The sequence below is a fragment of the Plodia interpunctella genome, chromosome 17 (genome assembly GCF_027563975.2).
Source record: "Plodia interpunctella isolate USDA-ARS_2022_Savannah chromosome 17, ilPloInte3.2, whole genome shotgun sequence".
Lineage (NCBI taxonomy): Eukaryota > Metazoa > Arthropoda > Insecta > Lepidoptera > Pyralidae > Plodia > Plodia interpunctella.
The window spans coordinates 8,394,190-8,417,363 of NC_071310.1; the positions used below are offsets into that span (position 1 = coordinate 8,394,190).

At 35.3% G+C, this 23,174-nt stretch overlaps 1 protein-coding gene across 8 annotated transcripts in view; it reads left to right on the plus strand.

The window, feature by feature from the left end:
• The window catches only part of hth (homothorax), a 282,966-nt gene that overhangs the window by 99,624 nt on the left and 160,168 nt on the right, over positions 1 to 23,174 (plus strand). The window contains exon 7 of one of the 8 annotated variants that reach the window (XM_053757915.2): positions 8,751 to 8,787. The exons of the other annotated variants lie outside the window; for them this stretch is intronic. Within the exon in view, the coding sequence (XP_053613890.1) occupies positions 8,751 to 8,787 (37 nt within the window). The remainder of the gene's footprint in view (positions 1 to 8,750; positions 8,788 to 23,174) is intronic. 8 annotated transcript variants of the gene reach the window in all.

Genomic DNA, 23,174 nt, shown 5'->3' on the forward strand with positions numbered 1-23,174 from the left:
ATGGGGTTTAGGGAGAACATGGAATTTCATAATATTTAGAACTATTTTTTCTTCATTTAGCATATGAATTCTAATAAAGAGAAACATGGATTGGTGCAAATTCTTCTTCATTGCGTGTCGATGGCAAATTTACAAGCGCTACATCATGGCAATTTTTTTTTGCCATAACCGAGCAAATGTGAAACCTCGATAAATCTCAATATAAAAATCACAATAAATAATAAATTGTTCGTACAGGAAGTCTGATTCTTGGGACTCTGTCTCCACCGCAGTTCAAAAAACCGTAGTTTTATACCATTGCTCGCGATATCATCCAGACAAGCGAAAGAAAGAGTGAAATCGATTTAGTTCCGTCATGCTTCTCCAAAACCGTGACGGCTAATCGGTTTGAATTAATATTCATATCGAATTGTGTATACGCGGACACGGTAGTCTAGGAATTATACGTAGATATAGATATAGCTTTTGCCCCCAGCTTCGCCCGCGTGATTTCCCACGGGATCAGTTAGTTTTCCGGGATGAAATGTGTCTTTGTCCCTATGTCCTTCTCTGCACTTCAAACTACATGTATGCAAAATTTCAAGAATATTGGTTGAGTAGATAGAGCGTAAAGAGGTAACAAACAAATAAACAAACAAAAATGCAGATGATTTCGTTGTGAATCACGCAAAAGCCATCATATGCGAAAGTGGTAGTCACTAATATGTTGGTTCACCATTTGCAACGAATAAGAAACGTTGCCCGTACGAAGTTACTTATATCGACACTCAACACAATTCAATCTGCAAAAAAAGCATTGATTTTAACAACACCAATATAAATCTTTCCGAAGTACCGCGATGTTAATAAAATGGTACTGCGTCCGTGCGTCAAAATTCCGGAAAATATCTTTGAGCGATCATCCCCGGAGAGCGACTTAGCCTTATCAATATTTCAGGCACAAAATTGAAAATTACCGGGTCCCCAGCAGGGTTACATAACTCAAACCTATCGAAACCAATAAAATATTAACTGGCTACACTTTCCCGCCATTTTTCACCGGCCATTCCGCTTTCGCATCACGTCGTAGCCGCACTTACATTCGTTGCTAAATGTAATCATAAAATTGTTGTTAATAATTCATGGTACGGGGCGAGTGCGAGCGAGACGGCTGTATAGGTGTGGGAGAGGGATTATTAAATTCTGTGAATGCTCACTTTGTATCTAATATCCGAATGTGTTTAATATTAGATTAGCTGGGGTCTCCTGCGCCCCTGGTACCATGGGCGTGGGATCTCGTGATAGATTCGCGTTACATCTTGGAATTATGATTGGTTGTCTGTCTGTTCATTTGGAAATGGAAAACTCGTGAATTATTGACCACCTGACTGCGTTCATTGCGTGATTGTAGGTGGAGTCGACGCTAAATGCCCTTTTTACTGTCACTTTAACTTGTGTTAATAACTTTCTGAAGATTTAAGGAATACTTACCTATTCAGTGTTTAAAAGAGATTAATTAACATATTATTTCATATACGTTACTAAAATTGTTTAATTGAGAATATTTATTACATTTGGCGACCTCGGTGGCGCAGTGGTAAGGCTCTTGCCACTGAACCGAGAGGTCCCAGGTTCGATACCCGGTCGGGTCATAATGGAAAATGATCTTTTTCTGATTGACCCGGGTCTTGGATGTTTATCTATACATGTATTTGTTATAAAATATAGTATCGTTGAGTTAGTATCCCATAACACAAGTCTCGAACTTACTTTGGGGCTAGCTCAATCTGTGAGATTTGTTCTAATATATTTATATTTATTCTCCTCGAGACCAAAGGTCGTTGTCTGACTTGGCTTTGCACAAGCAATAAGTATGTATTCAGTTGTCATGTTTTTGTGTCAATACTTGTGAAAATTTACATAAATTGTGCTTATGTATTGTGGTCTTTTATTATCTCAATTTCGACCTTATTAATATAGCAATAAAATTAAGGTTATTTCTGGAAAATGCAGTGTTATCAATCGGGTTTTCATTTCACCCCCATTGGGCGACAAGCCACAAGCACCGACAAACAGGAAAGATGACTTAATAGTGGTCATTCTATACTCCAAGCTCATTCGTCTATTGATTTTATTTATGGTTTTAGTTGGACATTTAGTGGGAATTTCTACCAGAATTTTATGTATAAATTTCCCAGCTATACAGAGGTATAGCTGGGAAATTACCTACTTCCATTTTTGTGCCTCTTCGTCGTCAAAATTTGTTGGGATCGACACGACGCCAATGATACAAGCACAATCTGTGTTTTTAACAATCATAAAAATTATGGAACTAATTTATATATAGTTTAGCATCCGTTTTAGCTTAATACCATACCTATGCGAAAGAAATTTAGATTATCTATAAATATGATATGTTTAATAATTCGTAATGCCATATTGCTGGCCAAAAACAATCCTATTTCTATCACAATTAAAAAAAAAAAAAAAGCTGTGTACAGCCCTACATACTACATCGTATTCTAAACCCCCAAGCCGTTGTTATCCTAACAATTACCAACCAAAAGCAATACGAAAGGGTTGTACATTGGACAAGGACTAAACAATACAATCAACGCGCATTATAAAATGTATTGTCATTGGTTAATACTTTTATTTCGATTTGTATCAAACATATTATTTATGGCGTCGTGTTTGTGACGAGCAATTTAGTTTTGTTCCATTTTCGAATTGTAACGTGGGATTTCTTTTAAGTTTTTATTTGAAAATTGTGAGGTTATATCACCTGCCCGTAATCTGAGTAAGATTATTATTTTCATAGGAAATCTATAAAATTTGGTTTGTGACCCATCACTAGTAACCTAAAATACAAATAATATCGCTATGTTTATAAAATTAACATCTTTGGAACGTCTATTACTTTCAGCCCGCACTTTTTTTCTTGACGTTTTGAAATCAGGACTTTTGTACGACTATTTTAGTTTTAATATAAATTATGAGTCCATTCAATAGGAATTAATATATACGACAACATATTCCTATTTTGACTAATTCGAATATATTCCCCCATCGCTGTCCAGAATAAATAAATAAAATTAGACAAAATGCCAAAATATTCACAGAATGTTATGAATAAAAAAAAAATTAAGTACGAAGTGCGTTGTCCTGCACTCATATCTATCAAAACCAATTGTTTCCGAATCAAAAACTCTGAATACAAAAATATGTACATACAAAAACGTACAGATACTTTTGATTATTACACGTAAAGGGTGCGAATGACAATCGACGGACAAAAAGCTGTCACTTTGACAAAGTGATTCGTCATAGAAATGACAGATGTGCGCGAGAAAGAGACGCAAGATCGGAGTAAAGAGAGGAGAAAAGAGATGAAAGAAGAATGGAATGAACAAATCGTGAATTAGGACAATCCGTGCGTTCATGGTTGGCAATTGTTAATTTTTGTGTTTTTTTTTCCGGGTGTATGATCTGCTTAGTCTTGTTATTATTTATTTAAAGGACGGATTGACATAACTGTTTGGTGATGACGCCGTGGCGTTGTTTAGAATTTTTGTGTAGCTTGATCTCTGTGACAGATGACAAATAGTATGAAAATAATACATCTGTTTCTGTCGCTGAAGCGGTGGTGGTGTGATGGTTAAGACGCCAGCCTTTAGATCGAAAGGTCCCTGGTTCGAATCCTACTCGTGCCACATGAGTTTGTATACCAATCTGACTAATGTATAGTATAGTAGTTTTCATCGACCACCACTTGCTTCCGGTGAAGGAAAACATCGTGACGAAACCTGCACACTGGTCGATAAACTTGTGTGTGAAATGGAGAAGGCAATGGCAAACCACTCCATTAATAATGCCAAGAAAGTTGTTGTGTGTGTTACATTCCATTCCATTCCATTCGTAATGACCACGACCCTCACCAATGAGGAATACGACTAAGAAGAAGTTTCTGTCGCTCACATTTCAAAGTTATCCGTTCATATTGTCATAGGGATCATATTAGAACAGCAATTTGCGCAGCTCTGTCTTGACGTAATCAATTTTGCGTTCATTCATTTTTTATCTGTATCTCACTTTACCATATTTCAGATTGCCAGAACGCGACGGAACGCATTCTAACTAGAACAGTCAACTTTTTAATGAATTCTACACACACTTTGACCGTTATATGTTAAACTTTAGGACGGATTTAAAAAAAAACTTTTTAACCATAGATAATTATTACAAGTAGCCCATTGTCAAAGGCGACTTTGTCTATGATTTATTGACTCCATTAAGCCCTTTAAGCGCACAGTGAAACATCTTCCAATAGGTTACTTAAATAAATATTTCAACATTTAAACATGTTAATACTTGACCAATATGCATGACCTGTCCCATTTTTTATTCTATACAACTTTGTACTGGCTTGCTTTAGCGTCATATATTTTTAGAGGTCTTGTAACATTGGTTTTGTTTTAAACGTGGTTTTCTTAAAGAAATCCAGTAGCGAAGTTAATTTACAACAAGTATGTGCATTGTGAAGTTAAGTAACTTGTTTGCGACATACTTAGTTATCTAAGTCTATTAATCAATCTATCGTTAGTATCGATAGAAAATTAAATAAATAAATAAATATTTTAAGACGAATTACACAGATTGAGCTAGCCCCAAAGTAAGTTCGAGACTTGTGTTATCGGATACTAACTCAACGATAATATATTTTATAACAAATACTTATATAGATAAACATAGTATACCCGGGCCAATCAGAAAAAGATAATTTTCCATCATGATCCGACCGGGGATCGAACCCGGGACCTCTCGGTTCAGTGGCAAGAACTTTACCACTGTGCCACCGAGGTCGTCAAATTATGCAACACTATAGCAATTCTATCGATTATTTGCGACCGATAGTATCAAAATTATCGATCGACAATACTACATTATTTATTGAAATTTCACATACTTTCATATATAGTTGTATGAAAAAAAACAATTACAAAACAACAATAATATGGACAAAAGAAAAAAAATTAAGAAAAAGGACATGCTCTGAACTGTTCGTGTGGAAAATTCACGCGGAGGAAACCGCGGTCAAAATCTACTTTAATATAAACCAGGTGCATCCTGCAAGTTACGCAGCATAGTTGAAGCTTTAGAGCAAAATGACATTCCGAGCGCATATCGTCCGGAATTTGGCTAGATTTTGATACCTGTCTGGAGTCTAGACTGAAATTTGTAGTTAGGTACAATTAATTCTAAATTACACACGAGATTAAGATTTTTCAGCTACCTAACCGACTGTTGGAAATTCCAACACTAAATTTTAATATCGATTTTATTTATTGTCTACTTGATTTAGTATAATTCTGCGCGTGGCAACACTAGGATTAAAAAAAAATCTCTTTCTAATAATTAACTTAAATTCTTAAAATTTCGCATTCGTTTGTGTAAGTTAAAAGTACTACTTAGAAAAGCTAATGAATTGGTGAAATTTCGGAAAACATCTGCCATAAAAAATATAGACTCGAACGTGAACATATAACCTCCTCCTTTTTTGGAAGTCGGTTAAAAACGAAGCGAGTCACCAGGGTGGCAACAAGTTAAAAGGAGAAAATCGGGACAATAAATAACATATTCAAATTACGCAAACTCGTCATAGAATTCGAGACCGCGTCGAATCCGCGCCAATTACCTCTTGTTTTTGACCATAAAAATGACGTCTTTGAGTTCAAAACTAACTTTACTTATGTGCATAAGTTACACGCTTGTTATCCACCTATCACACTAGCTACTTTTGTCTATGCCTCGTTCAATAGGAATCAGAATTAATTGCTGCCTTTATTTTTTTGTCTATGACTTTTCTGGTCCGTTTCTTGCGCGGGAAATTTGCATTTGGAACGATTTTTCGTTATTGTTTTCACTTTTGAATGGTCTTGAGAAATTTGTTTTTGAGTTTTACATTATTAATGGATTATTTTTAACTTGTGTGAATGGATATTATAGACAGTTAAATGAATGAGCAGGGTTTTTCTACGTGTGTGGGATTAGAACCGAGTGATAAATGAGTTGTAAAGAAAATTGTATTAATGTGGGAAATATTTCTACTTTTGTTTCAAACATATCCAATATAAAGATTATCATCTTGTCTAAGGCTGTGAGGCCATAAAAATTAAATTTTACAACTTTGAAAGTTCAATTGTGATATCACGACCGGCCGCCTCACTGACGTCGTGATCATTGGGAATGTTTTGTTGTCTATCAGCTGCAAATGCTATATTGCCCTTAATCGCTTCCTACGATATCTACAGGAGGATACTTACTTCTTACTTCCCTCGAGGGCTGTTTTCCGCAGTTAGGCCTCTTGTCTGGGCCCTTTCTGCGTGCGGAGTCTGAGCCGCTGGTCATTCCAGCCAGCCCAGCTCCTTCAGGAAGCGGAGCACCGCCGATGGTGAACGGCAGGCTTCGCTCATGGTCCCTGGATTTCCCAGGAACTCTTGTCTTGTTGATGCAACTCCACGACATTCCAGGAGGAGGATATAAAGTGATGCTATAATCTAATGTCACACGGCACGATTAGTAGATTTTTACTGGTATCGTTAAATTTGTCGTTTTGGTAACATTGTCATGTCATACAAACTACGTTATTATATTATAAGTTTTGCTCTCGCTCGAACTAACTAACAAATAATATAGGTATAAAACCGACAGGTATTATAATTATTATTAATATACTTATTCTTCTTCATAGTCGTATTCCTCATGGCTGAGGGTCGTGGTCATTACGTGGAATTAAACACACACAACAACTTTCTTGGCATTATTTATGGAGTGGTTTGCCATTGCCTTCTCCATATCAATCAATCAAAAATATTATTTACATTCAAATAAGTTTACATAGGTATGTAAAAGTTAGAGAGAGACATATTTGTCGCATAAATTATAAAATCATATAACCAAAAGCAAACGCCGTTTTAACAAGATAATTTATTCATTTACAAAGTTAAACCACACCCATTGAGACTTAACTTGTGTCAGTTATTGACAATGGCGAAATTAACGGCGGGAGGGGTAGAAAATATTTTGATTAAAAATTTATTCTACCAGCGAAAAAAATATGGGGTCATCGGGACCCCTGGGTTTGAACCCCGGCTGACAGATGTCAATCTGACAGAAAAGAGGGATGCTGCTAGGTGCTATAGTGCGTTTTCTGGTGTGAATATGGGCAAACAGTTTGTAGAGTGACAATAGTACTATGAAATTGGGGGATGGTTTTTTGAAGTGCCGATAAGAGTGTTAAAATAAGTCGTTTAATAATAGGATAGCGGAGTAAAGCCAAACCATTGATATTCAGAGTTATTCGACGTGAGAATTTTGTTATTTGTTTATAACTTGAGTAAGTAGACGTTTCTTGCGATAATATCGATAAAGTACTTATTTTCAAATAATAAAAAATATATTTTTATTAAAACTCAACCAAATGTGATATCTATTTTATGTGTTTATAAAAAGAGTTAATGTCAAACTTTTGAATTTCGAACTGCCATGTCCAAAGACCTATGTCACCCTAATGCATTATTCGTAGGTGCACATCCATAATAATTGCAACCGACAGATATACATATAAATATTAATGTCTGTCCGTCCGTGTTAGTTGACATCCATATAATTAGCAGCAAATGGCACCATATCGGATATATATAGATTGTTGCATTGATTAGCGATTGGATATTAAGAATTATTGCCTGAATACAAACTACTATTATAAGACATTTTACTACGTGATATTTGAGGTTATGACATCGATTTGCGACTGTAAATATTTTATGTTTTTAGTACTTTGACCCTTGTACCCTATTATAACTACATGGCTGCCAATAAGTCATATGGGTTTAACTGCCAGTAATCGCATTCGAAGAGCGCAAATTTACTTCCTTCTTTTTTTAAATAGTTAAAAAAAAATCAATGCTGGCTGAAAAAAGAAAAAGAATCTAAGCTACGTTAGATTTCTTTTTTTTCTCTCTAAACAACAGAAACTATTTTTTTTTTGTCCTTTACTTTCAAAGTCCCCTTCAAAATTATGAACAATCTTTTGAGATCATGGCGCGGGAGGGTGGATGGTATTTCGTGGTATTTGTCGAGATTTGCCGGCCGTTCTTATTAGTATCCTTGATATGTATGAGGCCCTGGTACCGTTGGCATCTCAAAAATAGAGGTAGCAGGTTTTTTTTCAATTTTATAGACAGACGTACATACAAAATCTACAATTATTATTTATTCGAAACAAATAAATTTTAGATTTCCCAAAAACTTGTTATACTGAAAATTTTGAAGTAGAAAGTGATACTTCTACAAAAGTACTTACTAAATACGAGTACTTTAAATATCAATGAATTGTTATTAAACACACCCTATTATTTTCTTGTGAAACATTTTATTTAAGAAATAAACTTATTCGATAGCACGTGTTTTCTGCTGTCTGTACACCGGTACGTATTTATTTGGAAAAACTCTCGGTCATTTTGCGGAAAATATATAGGCCAATAGTTTCCTTACCTTTTGTGCGTTTACGTGTACCAACCTACCAACAACACAGACGCGCCCTTTCATTACCAACATGTTATTTATCGTGGCAAATATTTTGAGTTTGGAATTTTCCTTTTGTTGGCAAAAATATTACACTTCTTTACATATTCTGATGTCCTGGTACTTTCGTTACTAAATTGCCTATTTAACTTTTTTATTTACATGTTTCTCCTTCTTTTTTGCAGGTAAGCCCTTTCGCGTGTAAACAAGAAAGTTATGACGGTAAGTTTTTTTATTTAAATAAAAAACAAATAAACATGTGTTTTATATAAAATCCCAGTCATAAAGTAATTAGTACAATCGTTAATTTTATGAGCCGAGCGGTGCCGAAATGAGTTTTAGGAGGGGGAGTAAAAGCCAATATTTAAGAGGAAAAAAAAATCTTAAAACCCTGACATTACTTACTGTTCAACAATTTAGACCCTTAATACCTAATTCTCATCACGTTCTCCCCCACCCAAGGCCCAGCGACATTTTATTTAATCAAAACCACTTTTTAACATTCTTATAGCGAAGACACAATATTTTCTAAATGTGGACACGTAAAACAAAAAATGAAATAAAGGCTCCTCGTTTTGTTTTTAATGTTGCCAACTTATTGTAACTTGCGTGAACGACTTGTAATATAAAAGCTCCAACTATTTGCTAAAGTTTAAAAAAAATATTTGCTTTTTTTTTCGATAAAAATTAAATCAGGTATTCTGCTAATAAATAGTATGTGACAAAAAATTAAAAAATATTTCAACATTTTAATAATTACAAAAAAAATAATTAAAATTAGTTTTCTCGCGATGTCCCCCGCCAGGGCCGCATTCTAAGCTTAACAACATCGTAAAATTTTTTTTCTTTGTCCTGCCTTCGCGGGTATAAATTTCAGATTTTGTCAGATTTATTAAGTAGGTCCTGTGTGAATTTGTCGTAAATGTCCGATAGTATTTTACAGCCCGAAGGATGATTATATTTTTTGTAACGAGAACAAAAAATAGAAACACCTTGTCGCGACACGGCGATTTTAATTTCAATTTTTATATCTTGGTCGTTAAAAGTTGTGGTTTTAAAATCATAGGGTCAATTAGACCTATTCGAACAAGGGATCCAAAAAGACCGAATAATTTTTTTTACATACACTTTTATTGGGTAGTAAAAATTTAATTGTTATATATATTTTTGAACGGTTTTATGTTTGTACCGATGATGAGACGGGGACATCGTAAAATGTAGACAACAGGAAATAAAAAATAGCCGGTACATAGATAAAAGAGTTTCTGAATAGTAAAAACTTATAATTTTAAAACGCTATAAAAATTATACAATAGGAAACGAAACTATTTTATATTTTATTGTTGGACGCATCTCTGTAGCTTGATTAAAGAATAAAAAAATAAAAACAAAAAATAGGAATTTTCAGATAATTCGAAACTGATATCTGTTTTCAGCAACAACTATATTAAAAATGCATTTAACTTGAATTTTCTCATATTTTTCTTTTTTTTTTTCCATCTCAATCGCTCCCTTAATGACCGGAGGCATTAGTTATCTCTAAATTACGGCTGATAGGTGTTTCAAGGGAGTTTCAAAAAGAAAGAAAAAACCCTGGGATTGAAGGGTGAAAGTACTAGGTAGGGTGGCATCAGACGAAGGCGATGATAACGAGGATTCAAATAGGTCTTCTTATCTCCCGGTTTTTTGTGACAGAAAAAGTAATTAAGTTCATTGTTTAGAAAAAAGAAATTAGATTTGAAATGGCATCGCTTTGTTTATGTATTAAGATAAATCTCACCCGTAACTGCACTTTATTGTAAAAAATAAATTGATTTGATTTTTAGAAGTGATTATTGTGCAAAAAATTTTTATTTAATTTTTCTGTTATTGTATCTATTTATAATTCTATTTATTTATCCTCAAAAGTGCCGTTATTAATAAATAATTATAACGAGACAGGCTCGATCTAGTGTAGAGACCACAAGTCAAATTATAAATCACCTGTATATTTATACAATAAAAAAAATTATATATTATTCTTCGGTAATAAATTATTCTTATTCTTAAAAAAACAATCTTTATTAACTACATGGATTCATGATTCAACTTCATTAACTTGATGAGCCAATTTCATAAAATCAATGTTTTGTAAATGCATCTAAAGTTTGTCAAATTAACTAACGTTCTATATTGTAATTTATCGTATCTTGTATAAATCCAGTCTTATTACATACCTACAAAAAGATAAAACTTGAAGAAAACCCGTGTAATTACAATTTATGCCTGAAAAATATTATAATTAAAATGAGCGCATAATCGTCTGCGAATAATAATCTAAACAAAACATTATCGTCAAAGTAATGTCATTCTATTTGAGCCCCCGTCTCGGCAGTTTCCTTCCTTTCCGTACGAGAAGCATATTCGCAAAATGGCTGTGTTAGAGCAGGACGGAATACCAAATAGGGGGCACCACTCGGATGCAAAGAAAGTATTGTTTTAAAGACAGTTTTAATTTCCCGAAGGTGATTTATCACTCGCTGTTTCGGCGGGAGTTACGAACGCTCAATCGATATTTATATTTTTTCCAAGGGGAGTCCTGAGTCCGTCCCCCGCCACGCTTTCAAATATAGAACGCGTCTTCTGTTTTCGAAATATTAAAATATTATTTTGAATGTGGAATGCCTTTGCGGGTGAGGTAACGTTGGTACGCATGAATATTTCTTATAACATGAACACGGTTTGGTTTGAATTTTTAAACGTATTTTTTACTCCCTTTGTAGATATGTTAGCCTGATACTCCACGGAAGTTACGTGAGAGGGAATGCTCACTGTATTATTTTGTTTAACAAGTTTTTCGACGTTGTAGTTGCAAGAGTTGAACATTTCCTTTGAATCTTAATTTAGCTCGACCGTACAAATTGTTTTTGTTGTTTTACTGCCACGTGTACATGTAATGTTGATTACTGTATGGAAAATAATGAGATACCAACGCAAGGAAACGATGTTTAATTTATTTATTTTTATTTATTTATTTATTTATGTACACAACATAACAGTGTAAATAAAAATAAAAATAAAACTTACAAATAGGAAACTAAGTACAAAGGTACTACTTATTTCTATAGAAATTTCTTCCAGTAGACCCGCGAAAGAAGAATGGGAAAAAAAGAGGCATTGGCGTGTACAAAACAGGAAATTACAATAAACTGAAATATTTTATATAATGCATAATATAATTAAATTAAAGATTAGATACTCAAGCACATAAATCACTAGTTAGAATACTAAATCAAAACGTTAACACTAACGCACTGACGGCTTTCTTACAAGTATAATAATATGAATGGCGTGGGCAGATCAGGCCATGTACCGAGATCCACGATCACCATACAATCGTCACCTCTCTGTTCGCAAATCAAGGCGGGAAGCCGCCATTATAGATTAGCATTTTTTCGAACCCATTCTAAATTCAAACTTTGTTTGTTGGTGGTCCATTGGGTTCGAAATTCAAATGTCTCCGGTTACTTTTCTTATTTTTAGTGATGTGTTTTTATTAATTAATTAAAATAAGTTAAGTATCGATAGTGAGTGTAATGCTGTCAACATTTAAATATCTCGATAGTAAAAAGGTTGTAAAATCAGTAAGCGTCGGCTCATATTTATATTACGTTCTAAGCTAGGAAGCACAGTGTGAATGTGATACTTATTGACTAGTTAAGACATTGATTTTAGATTTTTTTTTTCTGAACTCTATCAAACTTGCAACATGAAAAAGAATATTGAGAAAAATAATCCACTTTCTGTAATTGCAGTTTTGGAAACATGTAACCCAACTGCCTTGCTAGACAATGAAATCTGCACAATGTAAACTTCTAGGAGATAGTAAAACGGTTATTAAGACCCCGTAACACAGACTAAAAATACTTTTAATTATCTTAGGCGTGCATTAGTCGCTCGACGGAGCGCGGAATGGCAAGAAATTCCTTCCAAGTTCGCTAGATAGCAAGTTTGGTCAAAGATTAAGTCTTTCACATGATCAGAATGTCCGCTGTGCGAGAATGTGTACGAAATGCTGCCTTATCGCGTGGCACGAATGTTCTTTTTACATTGGTTCCACTTATACGAAATTACGTATCATTATAATTTAACTGTCATTGGGAGTTAATGCACATGTTAATGTAACATTTATTGTCCTCCTTGGGAATGCTATTGTTTATCCGCCACTAAGGCGGTTGGCTCGTACAGCATTCACGGATGGAGTGGTCCTATTCTAGAGCAGAGACCAATGGCTATAACTAAAAATACTACTAAAATCGACTGACCATTGATTTACTAAGGAATATCGCTTATGAGGTCTGTCTGGTTCGGTTCCCGGTCGTGCAAAAGGCTCTAAACCAAGAAGTGCTGGCTTGATGTCGTCAAGGATGTTGGCGTGGCAATGGTCTGACAACGTACAACTAACAAGAATGTCGTAATTAGTGCGAAATGGAGAAGAAAAAGCAGGAAAACTTTATATGAGCACGGAAGCAAATGAATGTGTTGAGAAAAATGACGCCCCTTGTGGGGTTTAGCCGCCTATCGTACTTAAACATGAAAGTACCCCCATTTAGGTGTAGCTTTTAAAGTAAGCGGCTTTGGCGCCGCCACGGAGCTTAAAATCGCTGCTTCGTTTGCAACACGTCACTACTTATCGGTCAAAAAGCTGTTTTGATGTTACAGTCAAAATTGGGTGAAAATAAATGTTTTATATTAAGTAAGGAAAATATACTAATTAATCATTATATATTATGTATTACTAACAAATAATTAACATAGGTATATAAAAAATATGTGGACGGACTGAGTCGTTAAAACATTTTTTCAACTCAAGGCACAATGTCTAGACAATCTTCAGAATAGTTATTTATTGTTTTTCCTCTAAAAATATTATTATCTATATATATCTATATCTAGAAATATGGTATATATATTTTCCTTTCATCAGCACTTGATCACAATCATAATATGTTTCAGTATACCTTTTGACCATGTACTTTATTGTGTACTTACATTGTTATATTACTGATAAAAAAATATACATAAATTTATATTTAAAAAATGGTAAGCCCTTCTGGCATAATAGGGACCAACACTGTTTGAATGAGTTTCTTTCGGAATTTCTTCTCAGCAGTGGTCATTCCGAAATGCTAGTAGTTTGTAGCATTGGTAAACATCATTTAATTTAGAATATGACGTGAAAAAGTGCCTGTGAAGGCCTAATTTCTGATAAATGTATGTATGTAAATAATAAATGATTTGATTTTGATTTTTGATTTTTATATTTTTGCACGTCTTCCCAGATAGAATACAGAAGATATATCGTGTTCAGGGTAACCTGAACACGATATATCTTCTGGTATCTATCTTGGTGTAAACCAATGATAATACACCTATAATTTATGATACAAAGTACCAATTTTAGATGCTTTCAGAATAATTATTTTCTAACTTTCACTGACGTACTTAAAGTTATTGATTCATAAACAAGTAGTATTTGCGGAGGGCAACGCCCTGATTGCCACTTCAATAAATTGTATTTTACGTTTTAATTGTTAGAACACAGGCGGAGAGCGTGCAATCATTCCGGCTAGTTGACTACGGCTTCAGCTTTTTTAAACTCATAATACGTGGTTCAATTCCAGCATATTTACGAGCTGAGGATAGACCAAGGTAACTACCTACTTATCGATTTATTTACGATCGATGCCGTTAAAATATGCCGCGAAAAAAAAACGTTTTAACGTTGAGCCATCTAATTACTGCACAACACTAATTGTTAGCGCCACGGGCACAAATGACATAATTGTTTTAATAACAGCCAGTGTAAATATATTTTTTTAAATGTTCCTTTTTTGAATGCAATACCAAAATATGTTAATGAGACATAATGTCAATATGTGACATGACACGCGTGACTATTGTTTAGTCTGACATGTAAATATAGACTATAAATTAAATTAGTGTAAGGTTGATAAATGTTCAGCAATCGTCTCTTCATACCCCAGTAGCAGTAAGCAGTAACCAGAACAAAAGAAAAAAGTTCTTTTCCCATTTCCATCTAGCGATTGTTTACCAGGCTTACATAAAGAGGCACAGGTGGACTGCTCGTCATTTGCATACATAATCGTCGAGACAAAGGCGCGCTCGGCCTGTGCCTCGCTTTGCTATGTGCGACCGCGCTTCTGCTTCCCTGGTTAGCATTATAATAAATGCTAATGGACATTAGGAATGTTTTAAAAATAATGTAGGTACAGTTAAAGTTGCCACTGCGGTTACACATGTACTTTTTATTGTAGGGAACTTCTTTGTTCCACCTCATCAATTATCCCGTGTATTTATAATAAACCTTGCTCCAAATAGTTTCAAAAGGTAATCGAAGCTGGAAATTACATTATTACCAACATCTAATTAACATGTAAATTAGTTACAACCCACAACAATAACGTAACCTAACCAGGAGAGCACAACAAAAAGCGTTTTAAAGGATGAGAATGAATACCACAGAAACGGGGCGATTTTAATTAGAACAGTCCCCGCCTCGGGCGCGACCGCAACAGGCCATAAACTCAAACTACACCACAGACTCAAGAACATTAAAAAATTAACTCGCGTTTTGTTTTAAATTTCATCTTCGACTTTAACACTGGCCGTTTCTAATACAGACCGCCAGCCGCCTATGCTCGCCTGGTAATTAAGACTGTTTCTAATTTATTGCTTTTACTTTTCTTCGCGTTTATACGATTTTCACGCAAAAAGAAAACCCGACGGTCCGTCCGTATATCATCCACATGCACACAGATTTAACCCCGAAACAAGACCGAAATCTCCATAGAAATTGTCTGCGGGCAAATATCACTGGTTCTGTTTTATCATACGAATGGCCGGACCTAAATAATAGCACCCTTATTTCCATATATTTGGGCTTAACTACCGTGCCATGCCGCGACGTGTACCTTTCAGCGGATGTCTTTCGCTCACGAAAAATACCGCAAAAGGTTTTAGATCGACAGTTTTGAAAAGCGTTCCGTTTATACAGTGGAATGAAATGCAGAGTCGATAGAGCGCGACTAAACACTCCCTTAGGGACGGAGGGGTTGAAACCGAAAAACCACAAGACAATCCCAAAATTCATTACACGCACTACGAGAACATCCTTGGAATTCACAATATTGAAATCCTTTAGCTCCACCCCCGCCTCTGCGGCCCTGGTACCCGAGCCACCAAGATATTGCATTACCCCCGATGTAAATGTCGCTATTATTACAAACTAACACGAATAAGTAAATCGTTCACTTTACATAACGAGGCATCCTTAGTGCCCTTCGTTGGAATACTTTCCGTGACGTCACGGACGAGGCATTTCAATAACACATCAAACCCGTAAATAATGAAAACATATCATAAAACAATTTAGCCGGTAATCCTGACTATAATTTATGGCCAGTAATATCGAGGAGAATCAGTGTTTAATCATAAAAAGAACACTTAACGGATGTATTAGCTCGGGCAACCGTTTAATAACTATTATTATATCTCTTGACGAAATTCCCCAATAATAAAAATGAAGTATCTCAACCAGCTTCCGTTGCGCGACCCCTTTAGAACTTAATAATCATAAAATAGGATACTTTACTGTATAAAGTCCCAACACTATTTACAAGGCTTTTTAAAGTTAATTGATAATTTGTTTTAATATTAACGTTTAAGCGATAATCGAGTTGCAATAGAACTATATTAATTCCAATATTCGCTTCCATATTCATGGCCTAATAAAGGCTGATTTTGAGGCGCGTGATACACTCTTATAGGAAGATAAAAATGTATCATTGCTTACATTTTACGGGCGTGCCAATCGTAAAGAGTGCATCACTTGGACTCGCCCGCCACCAGGCGAACATGTGTCGTAAAGAGACCTCTTCGGCTAACAATTTCCTGATGGTCTGTAAATAGTAAGTTTATTGTCTTTTTATGAGGTACTCGGACCGTAAAAAGGAAATAAAAGAGCACCGCCGATGGTGATAATAAAAAAAATAATTTTCGACTCATCTTCGTGATTATCTCGCTCGCTTTTACGAGTTCGCAACGGGGCTGAAAGAGACGGGAATGTTTTACAGCGTGTCGTACCGATGTGACCCTTTCGACTCGATGGGGGTAAAGGTCGTAAAATGGGAGCATAAGGATAATGTTTTGGGTTTCCTATACAGCGCTTCATTCATGATTTCGTTTTAGTACAGCCGGTAGACATGTAAATCTGATTGCTTTCACGACGTCGATACTCGCGTATCGGGGATCATTTTCCCCGTTATTTGCTGTATTACATCCCTAATAGAATATAAACTCTTTTAACGAAACACCAGCACACTATAGATAGAAAAGGAAAATATCGATTTAAAAAACAAAAAGTGTTAATCGGTTAATTCGTAACAACAAAATACTGGCACAAAACGATAATAATTCAAAAAACAAAAGCGCAAACAAGGTGATTCGAAAATATTCAAAATGGGCGATGTGATAACGGTTTAATTGCTCACGGTACTAGTGATGGGGCAGGGAGCGGTTCGGGCGAGCCTATTCCGTAGAAGTTCCGACACTCCATTTGTTCAGCTCGACTGAGCCTAACGCCGGCCACGGGACGCATCCTAATTCTTAAAGGGCCATCACCAGACCTTTATGCGTTAATAAAGTTGCGATATAAAAGAATAGAAGCGTCCGAGGGTGAAAGACGAAAAGGGTAGGACTTAAGTGCGCGTTTAAGGCGATGTTGAGGGCGTGCGAATTTGTCAGGCCATAGACTGTGACCGTTCTATTGCGATGATTAAATAAAGACAAAGGTCCTATGAAACATCCGATTTTATCTTATTTGTGTGGAACTTTTGCATTTACTCTGTTTGTTTCAGACAATTTACGATAAGATTTCCTTTTACTTGAGAAAGGGTTCTTATTTCATGAAATTTATTCTTTATTTGTATTGCTATTTTACGGAGAACAGAAATGGTCATATAAATTGTCCATATCTGTTTATCTAAATTGTTTGAAATCTTGTTTGGCTGTATTATAGTTTCAGTGAACTCTTAATGAATTGGTCAGGATAAAGACTATGTTGTCGAATATATCCATTGATAAACCTTATTTTCTTAGTTAAAATAACAATATTGTCTGGACCGAAAGACGATTGTGATCCGAAATGTTGCAAATGAAAAAGTTATTTCTGAAAGTTATGTCAAATGCCTTTAGGTGACTTGGATACAATCTGACAGTCTTTGGAATCACACACTGGCTAAAAAAGAAAACTCAAACTTTAAAATTTAGAACGTTTCTAATACAATAAAACTTACATTTTGATTATTAAGTAGGTAGTATATTATAATTTTTCACATGAACCCTACCTTTTTGGAAAAGCGTCGATTACACAAAGATAACCTCAAAGTTGCTCGTGTTGCCCTAACCCTAAACAAAGAGGTCGTAAAGACCCCGTGAGTGTTTTACTGGCACTTCGGGCTTTATTTAACGCTCATACAGATTTTATGCCGTGCTGGATGCTTTTATACAGCTGATATCCTTCTATCATTTGTTTAAGAGGAAATATTTAAGTTCACTCTTATTGACTTTTGGTAGATGTCATTTAGGGAATTGTCTGATTTTGAGAATAAAGTTTTTGATGATTGTTGATTGACATAATCGTAGTTACTAAATGGACAATACTCAACAGCCCACACTAATCATTTAGCTTGTATAGGGTCCGATCCGATTGTATTGCATGTGTTTTAAAGATTTTAAATTAATAAATTCAAACTATATAGATTCGAATGTAAGTTTGTTTGTTACCTCTTCACGCTGTATATACTCAACCAATCTTCTTGAAATTTTGCATACATATAGTTTGAAGTAAGGAGTAGGATATAGGGTACCTTTCATCCCGGAAAATTAACGCGGGCGAAGCCGTGGGCATAAGCTAGTATCGGAAACATTTGACGTAATTATTGTTACACTTAAGTTGATGTTGAAGTGTAATTTCAATGGGACCTTAGCCCTTAGGTTGATTTATCGCGAACGATAACCCAACGCTTAGAAAACTAACGTTTAACTATTTCTCCAAAACTGAAACTGTCCATAAATCCAAATGATGTCAGAAAAAAACCACCGCATATCGAAACGACGCATTGTAATCGCGTCTAAATCGAATAATCGAGCAGTCGAGAGAAACCAAGTTATATAGAATCGAGCCCCCGGCACTAGTCGTAATCGAATCGGCGACCGCCACTTGGCGACACTTGAGCCAAGTGTTACTTTGTTAGCCGATTTTTGTGAGGGACTATATCTCAAAGTAAAGAGTGAGTAGAAGTGTAACTTGTAGCCACAGCTCGATAGAACCTGTTTGAACAGGAATGTTCTGAGTTTACAATAATACACTTAGACTTACTTATATTTAAAACTTAACAATTTTGAAAATATTGACCTAGTTCCAGCATGAAGTCTGCTTTCAGTCGGTAGAAAGACATACATAAAGCCACAGTCGTGCCTTTTTATGTGGCTTTGTGTGGCTATAATAAAGGCTATTAATTGTCAATGTTGATGACCAAATTATGATAATTATTTCAAGTCAGGGGTTGTGCGTGCTAGTTGCATATGGGGCTTCGACGTCGCAAAGCCCGGTGTCAGGGTCGGCCCTGCCTGATGTCAACCTTTCTTGGAAATGTTTTTGTTGCTTATCCACCAAGGCTATATAGATAGGCGTAGTCACAACATACAACATCCAATGTTAAAAAGCAATTTTCTACATTATCATCAGTGGAGTTTCTTCCATTGCTCTCTATCCATAGCTAATTCAGTTCTTGATACAATACGACGCCCACTGTTTCTCTTATTTGGCTGATGGAAATATGTCTTGGTCTTCCTTTCAGGCCTTTCCTTCTATAATATACAAACTTACACTTTTTTTTATAATATTGATGTAGATGTATCTAAAGAAAATATTGTGTCATATCAAGTGTCCTAATTCCCTCTTCTTCATATCAATTTTCTACGGTAAACTAATTCTGTGCGCACTTTCTTTTGCGTTCGCCTCAAGGGTACTACATGATTATGTAGATAAACCCTCGGATGCAAAATGTTTTATGTCGACTGAGAGTTGTTTGATGCTGGTAACTGTTTTAAAATTTAAAAAGTTACGCCCTAGCCGCGGGATGTTACTGGCATTAGAAAACATTTGAAAATTGTACCAGTATTTGTATTACTTCAGGAGGAGAGACCTGGTTACATGTGAGACAGGTTCTTCGGACACCTAGTTCAGGCACCAGGCCTCCGCAAGTATAGTGAACAAAAGCACAGCATATATACATATGCGTGTAACATCATCATATCGAGTGTGTTATTGCTAACACTGGTGTCAGATTTTATTCAAGTCTCCTACATGCATCTGACATAAAACTACTTACCGCCATCTAGTGGCAGGTAGTCGCATACACTCTAGTGAACTAAACTGTCCACCAGTTTGCAGGTTTCCTCACGATATTTTCCTTCACCGGAAGCAAGTGGTGGTCTATGAAAACTACTATATATGAATCAGATTAAATTCATATGGCACGAGTAGGATACGAACCTGAGACCTTTCGATCCACAGGCGGGCGTCTTAACCATTATACCACCACCGCTTCACATATAACATGTTCTATGTTTGTGGTAACAAAATGAAGATTACTTATTTGTATTTGATGTTTAGTGAACGAACCAATCAAACCAACAAATATGAAAAACAAACAAACCAAATAGATATATTTACAATGACTATCAGTTTCCTGTTAAATGACCTCGAAACAAAAATAGCAATTTTCATAAAAACGACTGATGTTACCGTCTTAACAATTTGTAGTTCAAACATTCATCACATAAATAATCGCGCACAGTTTATTGCACAATAAAATAAACATAACGACCCAGAGGCCCATGCTGTCACACAAATTAATGGAGAATTAGAGGAAACAATAGAAAAGCATTGGAGCTCTGTTGCTATTCCAATCACAGTTGAGTCGTAACTTAAAAATATGAGAATGGTGAAGTTCATGAGGAATCCACAGTTGACAGATTAGTAGTCGTAACAGTCATGTCAGATGCCTTTAGGCAACTTGAATATAAAGTGTCTGACGCTAGTGTTAGCAATAACATATTCGATAAGAAAGAAAAACGTAACGTTAAGACATCTCCACTGTACATACATGCCGCATGCGCACCAACAGATCCATAAGTCTTATAAGCTATTATCAAATCTATTATGTCATAAAGAAGGCAGCCTTATTAGTGAAGTAATTACAACAGCTGATGATTTTGATGCTAATGGTCAGAGAAACCAAAGAGATGGTGATAAATATGATGACACCGTCACTAGAATCGCAGTCCAAGATCCTATTGTAATACAATATGTAAATGATGAGTTTGCAACAAACAATAGCGAAATAATTGATTCCAAAAACGCAGTACGCGGATCCGCAACTAACACTTGTTAACTATCCGATCAGATTACGTATTCCGATGGCACATCACTATTCAATTTGAATATTTTGTTCTGAGACCGGAATACTGATGCGTTGACAGTTTAGCAAATTGTAGTACCAGTTTTATGTATTACTTGTGATGTATGAGTATTGCAGCTTTAATTTGTCCAGCTCTGTCTTTTGTTACTGAAAATAATTTAATAAATAGTTTTCTGTAACTAAATAGATCAAATTTTAGTACATCGGTGTGTTCAGTTAGACTCTTAGCATTTGTTGGATTGCCAGAGTTTTAAAAAACTAAGTCTTTTTTTTCTTTCAATATTCCCACTTCTGACAAGAGTTTCAGAAAACTAAACAATATATTTATAGTCTTTTCCATTTAAATATTCCCACTTCTGACAAAATAAAGTGTAACAAAATGTGAGCGTGAAACTGAACGGATATTATATCTTTTTATAAAGCACACACAGAAAGTTCACGCAAACATTTGATAAATGACAATACAGCCGAAGAAAGCTGAATCTCATTAAAGTTCACACAGCACCATTCATTCACCTCTTTGAGGATTCTCCTTCAGTCAGTTAAAATTAATTAACAGTCAAGTTACGTGGGACGAGTTTTGGCAACGACAGAGAAAAACTTAAAGTATCGGAAATAGACGCAGCTGAGTAATGAGATGATATACCTAATGAATGTCGTGTGAAACTGTCGCTGTGTTAATTAATGTTTGGATGTGACACAGTAAATGTGAGCACAGATGCTCATCTCTGTTGGACGGCGACGATGTTGAAAAAAATAATTTGATAGGTGTAGTAGATTCGTGAGCTGAAGGTGGTACATTTGATCATAATAAAATCGCTATAATCTTATTAGTTTACGTAATACTTTAAATTGGTTTGGATTTAGTCTCATGTTTACACATCTTTGTGGAATGCATCCTATTTTTAAAGTATTATTTTCTATATGTTAATAAATATGTAATAAAATAAATAAATAAATAAACAAGGCGTTACGCTACCCGGCTTTGGCCTTTTGGTCTTTATAATGTCGCGATTGGTAAAGCAGTTGGCAAGAAAGGTGAAACAAGATCGTAAATCTCAATAATATTTAAATCGCGATGGATATTGTCATAATTAAAGTCATGGTCTGATAAAAAAGAAGTAATTAGCTAGTATTGAAAAAAAAACAACGTTATGCTTCTGTTTGCATATATTTTGTGGCTTCATCTCCAGACACGCCTGCAAGTCGCTCTTATTCTTTCGTTATACAAGTGACTCGGATGGACGTTTGTATTTCATTATTTTCCGTCTTGGAACTTGTAAAAATGCTTTGACGTTTACATTCTGATACCTTTTCATGTTTTAGTTATAAATGACGTGTCCCCGACGTCTGCTCTCGTTTAGAACATTATTAATTTTCTTGACACAAACATAGTTATTTCTAATTCATACAACGGCGTAAATAGTCAACGTGTGGGAAAAGCTAACATGCAGTATTTGTCTGTTTAATTGTTTAATGAAAACATACAACTTTTTAATACTTGAGATCAACCGGAAACACGATAAAGCAACGCACTACACGTCAAGATTAAATTTTTTCTAAATAAATATTACAGACGAGTGTTATTTACCAAGGCAACATGACTGCACAAGAGGTCCCTGTTCTCGGCTCAATAGTGTTTGTTTAAAACCCACTTAAAAACACAATGGCGTCGACAAATACGTAATGCGGTAATCTGTACTAACAATACTTCAAGTTGTAAACAAATTTACCGAGTCGATGATGTGACGGCAACAAGAATTGTCAGGAATTTATATCGTAGGTGTCATTTTACCAAAGATAACACGTTGAAATTCAAATTCAAATTCAAATTCAAATCATTTATTCAGAAATTAGACCTTCACAGGCACTTTTTCTCGTCAATCTTTAAATTTATAGTTATTTCTCACAAGCTAGAAACTGATGTGTGAGGTTTTTAAAGTTGTTAAGTTGCTTTGGGTTGTTGGATTCGCTTTCCTAATATTTGTTCTACATAAAAAATTTACACGATGTTCCGTAACCTTTGTGAGACTGCTGGCACGCATATCATCCTTGACGACA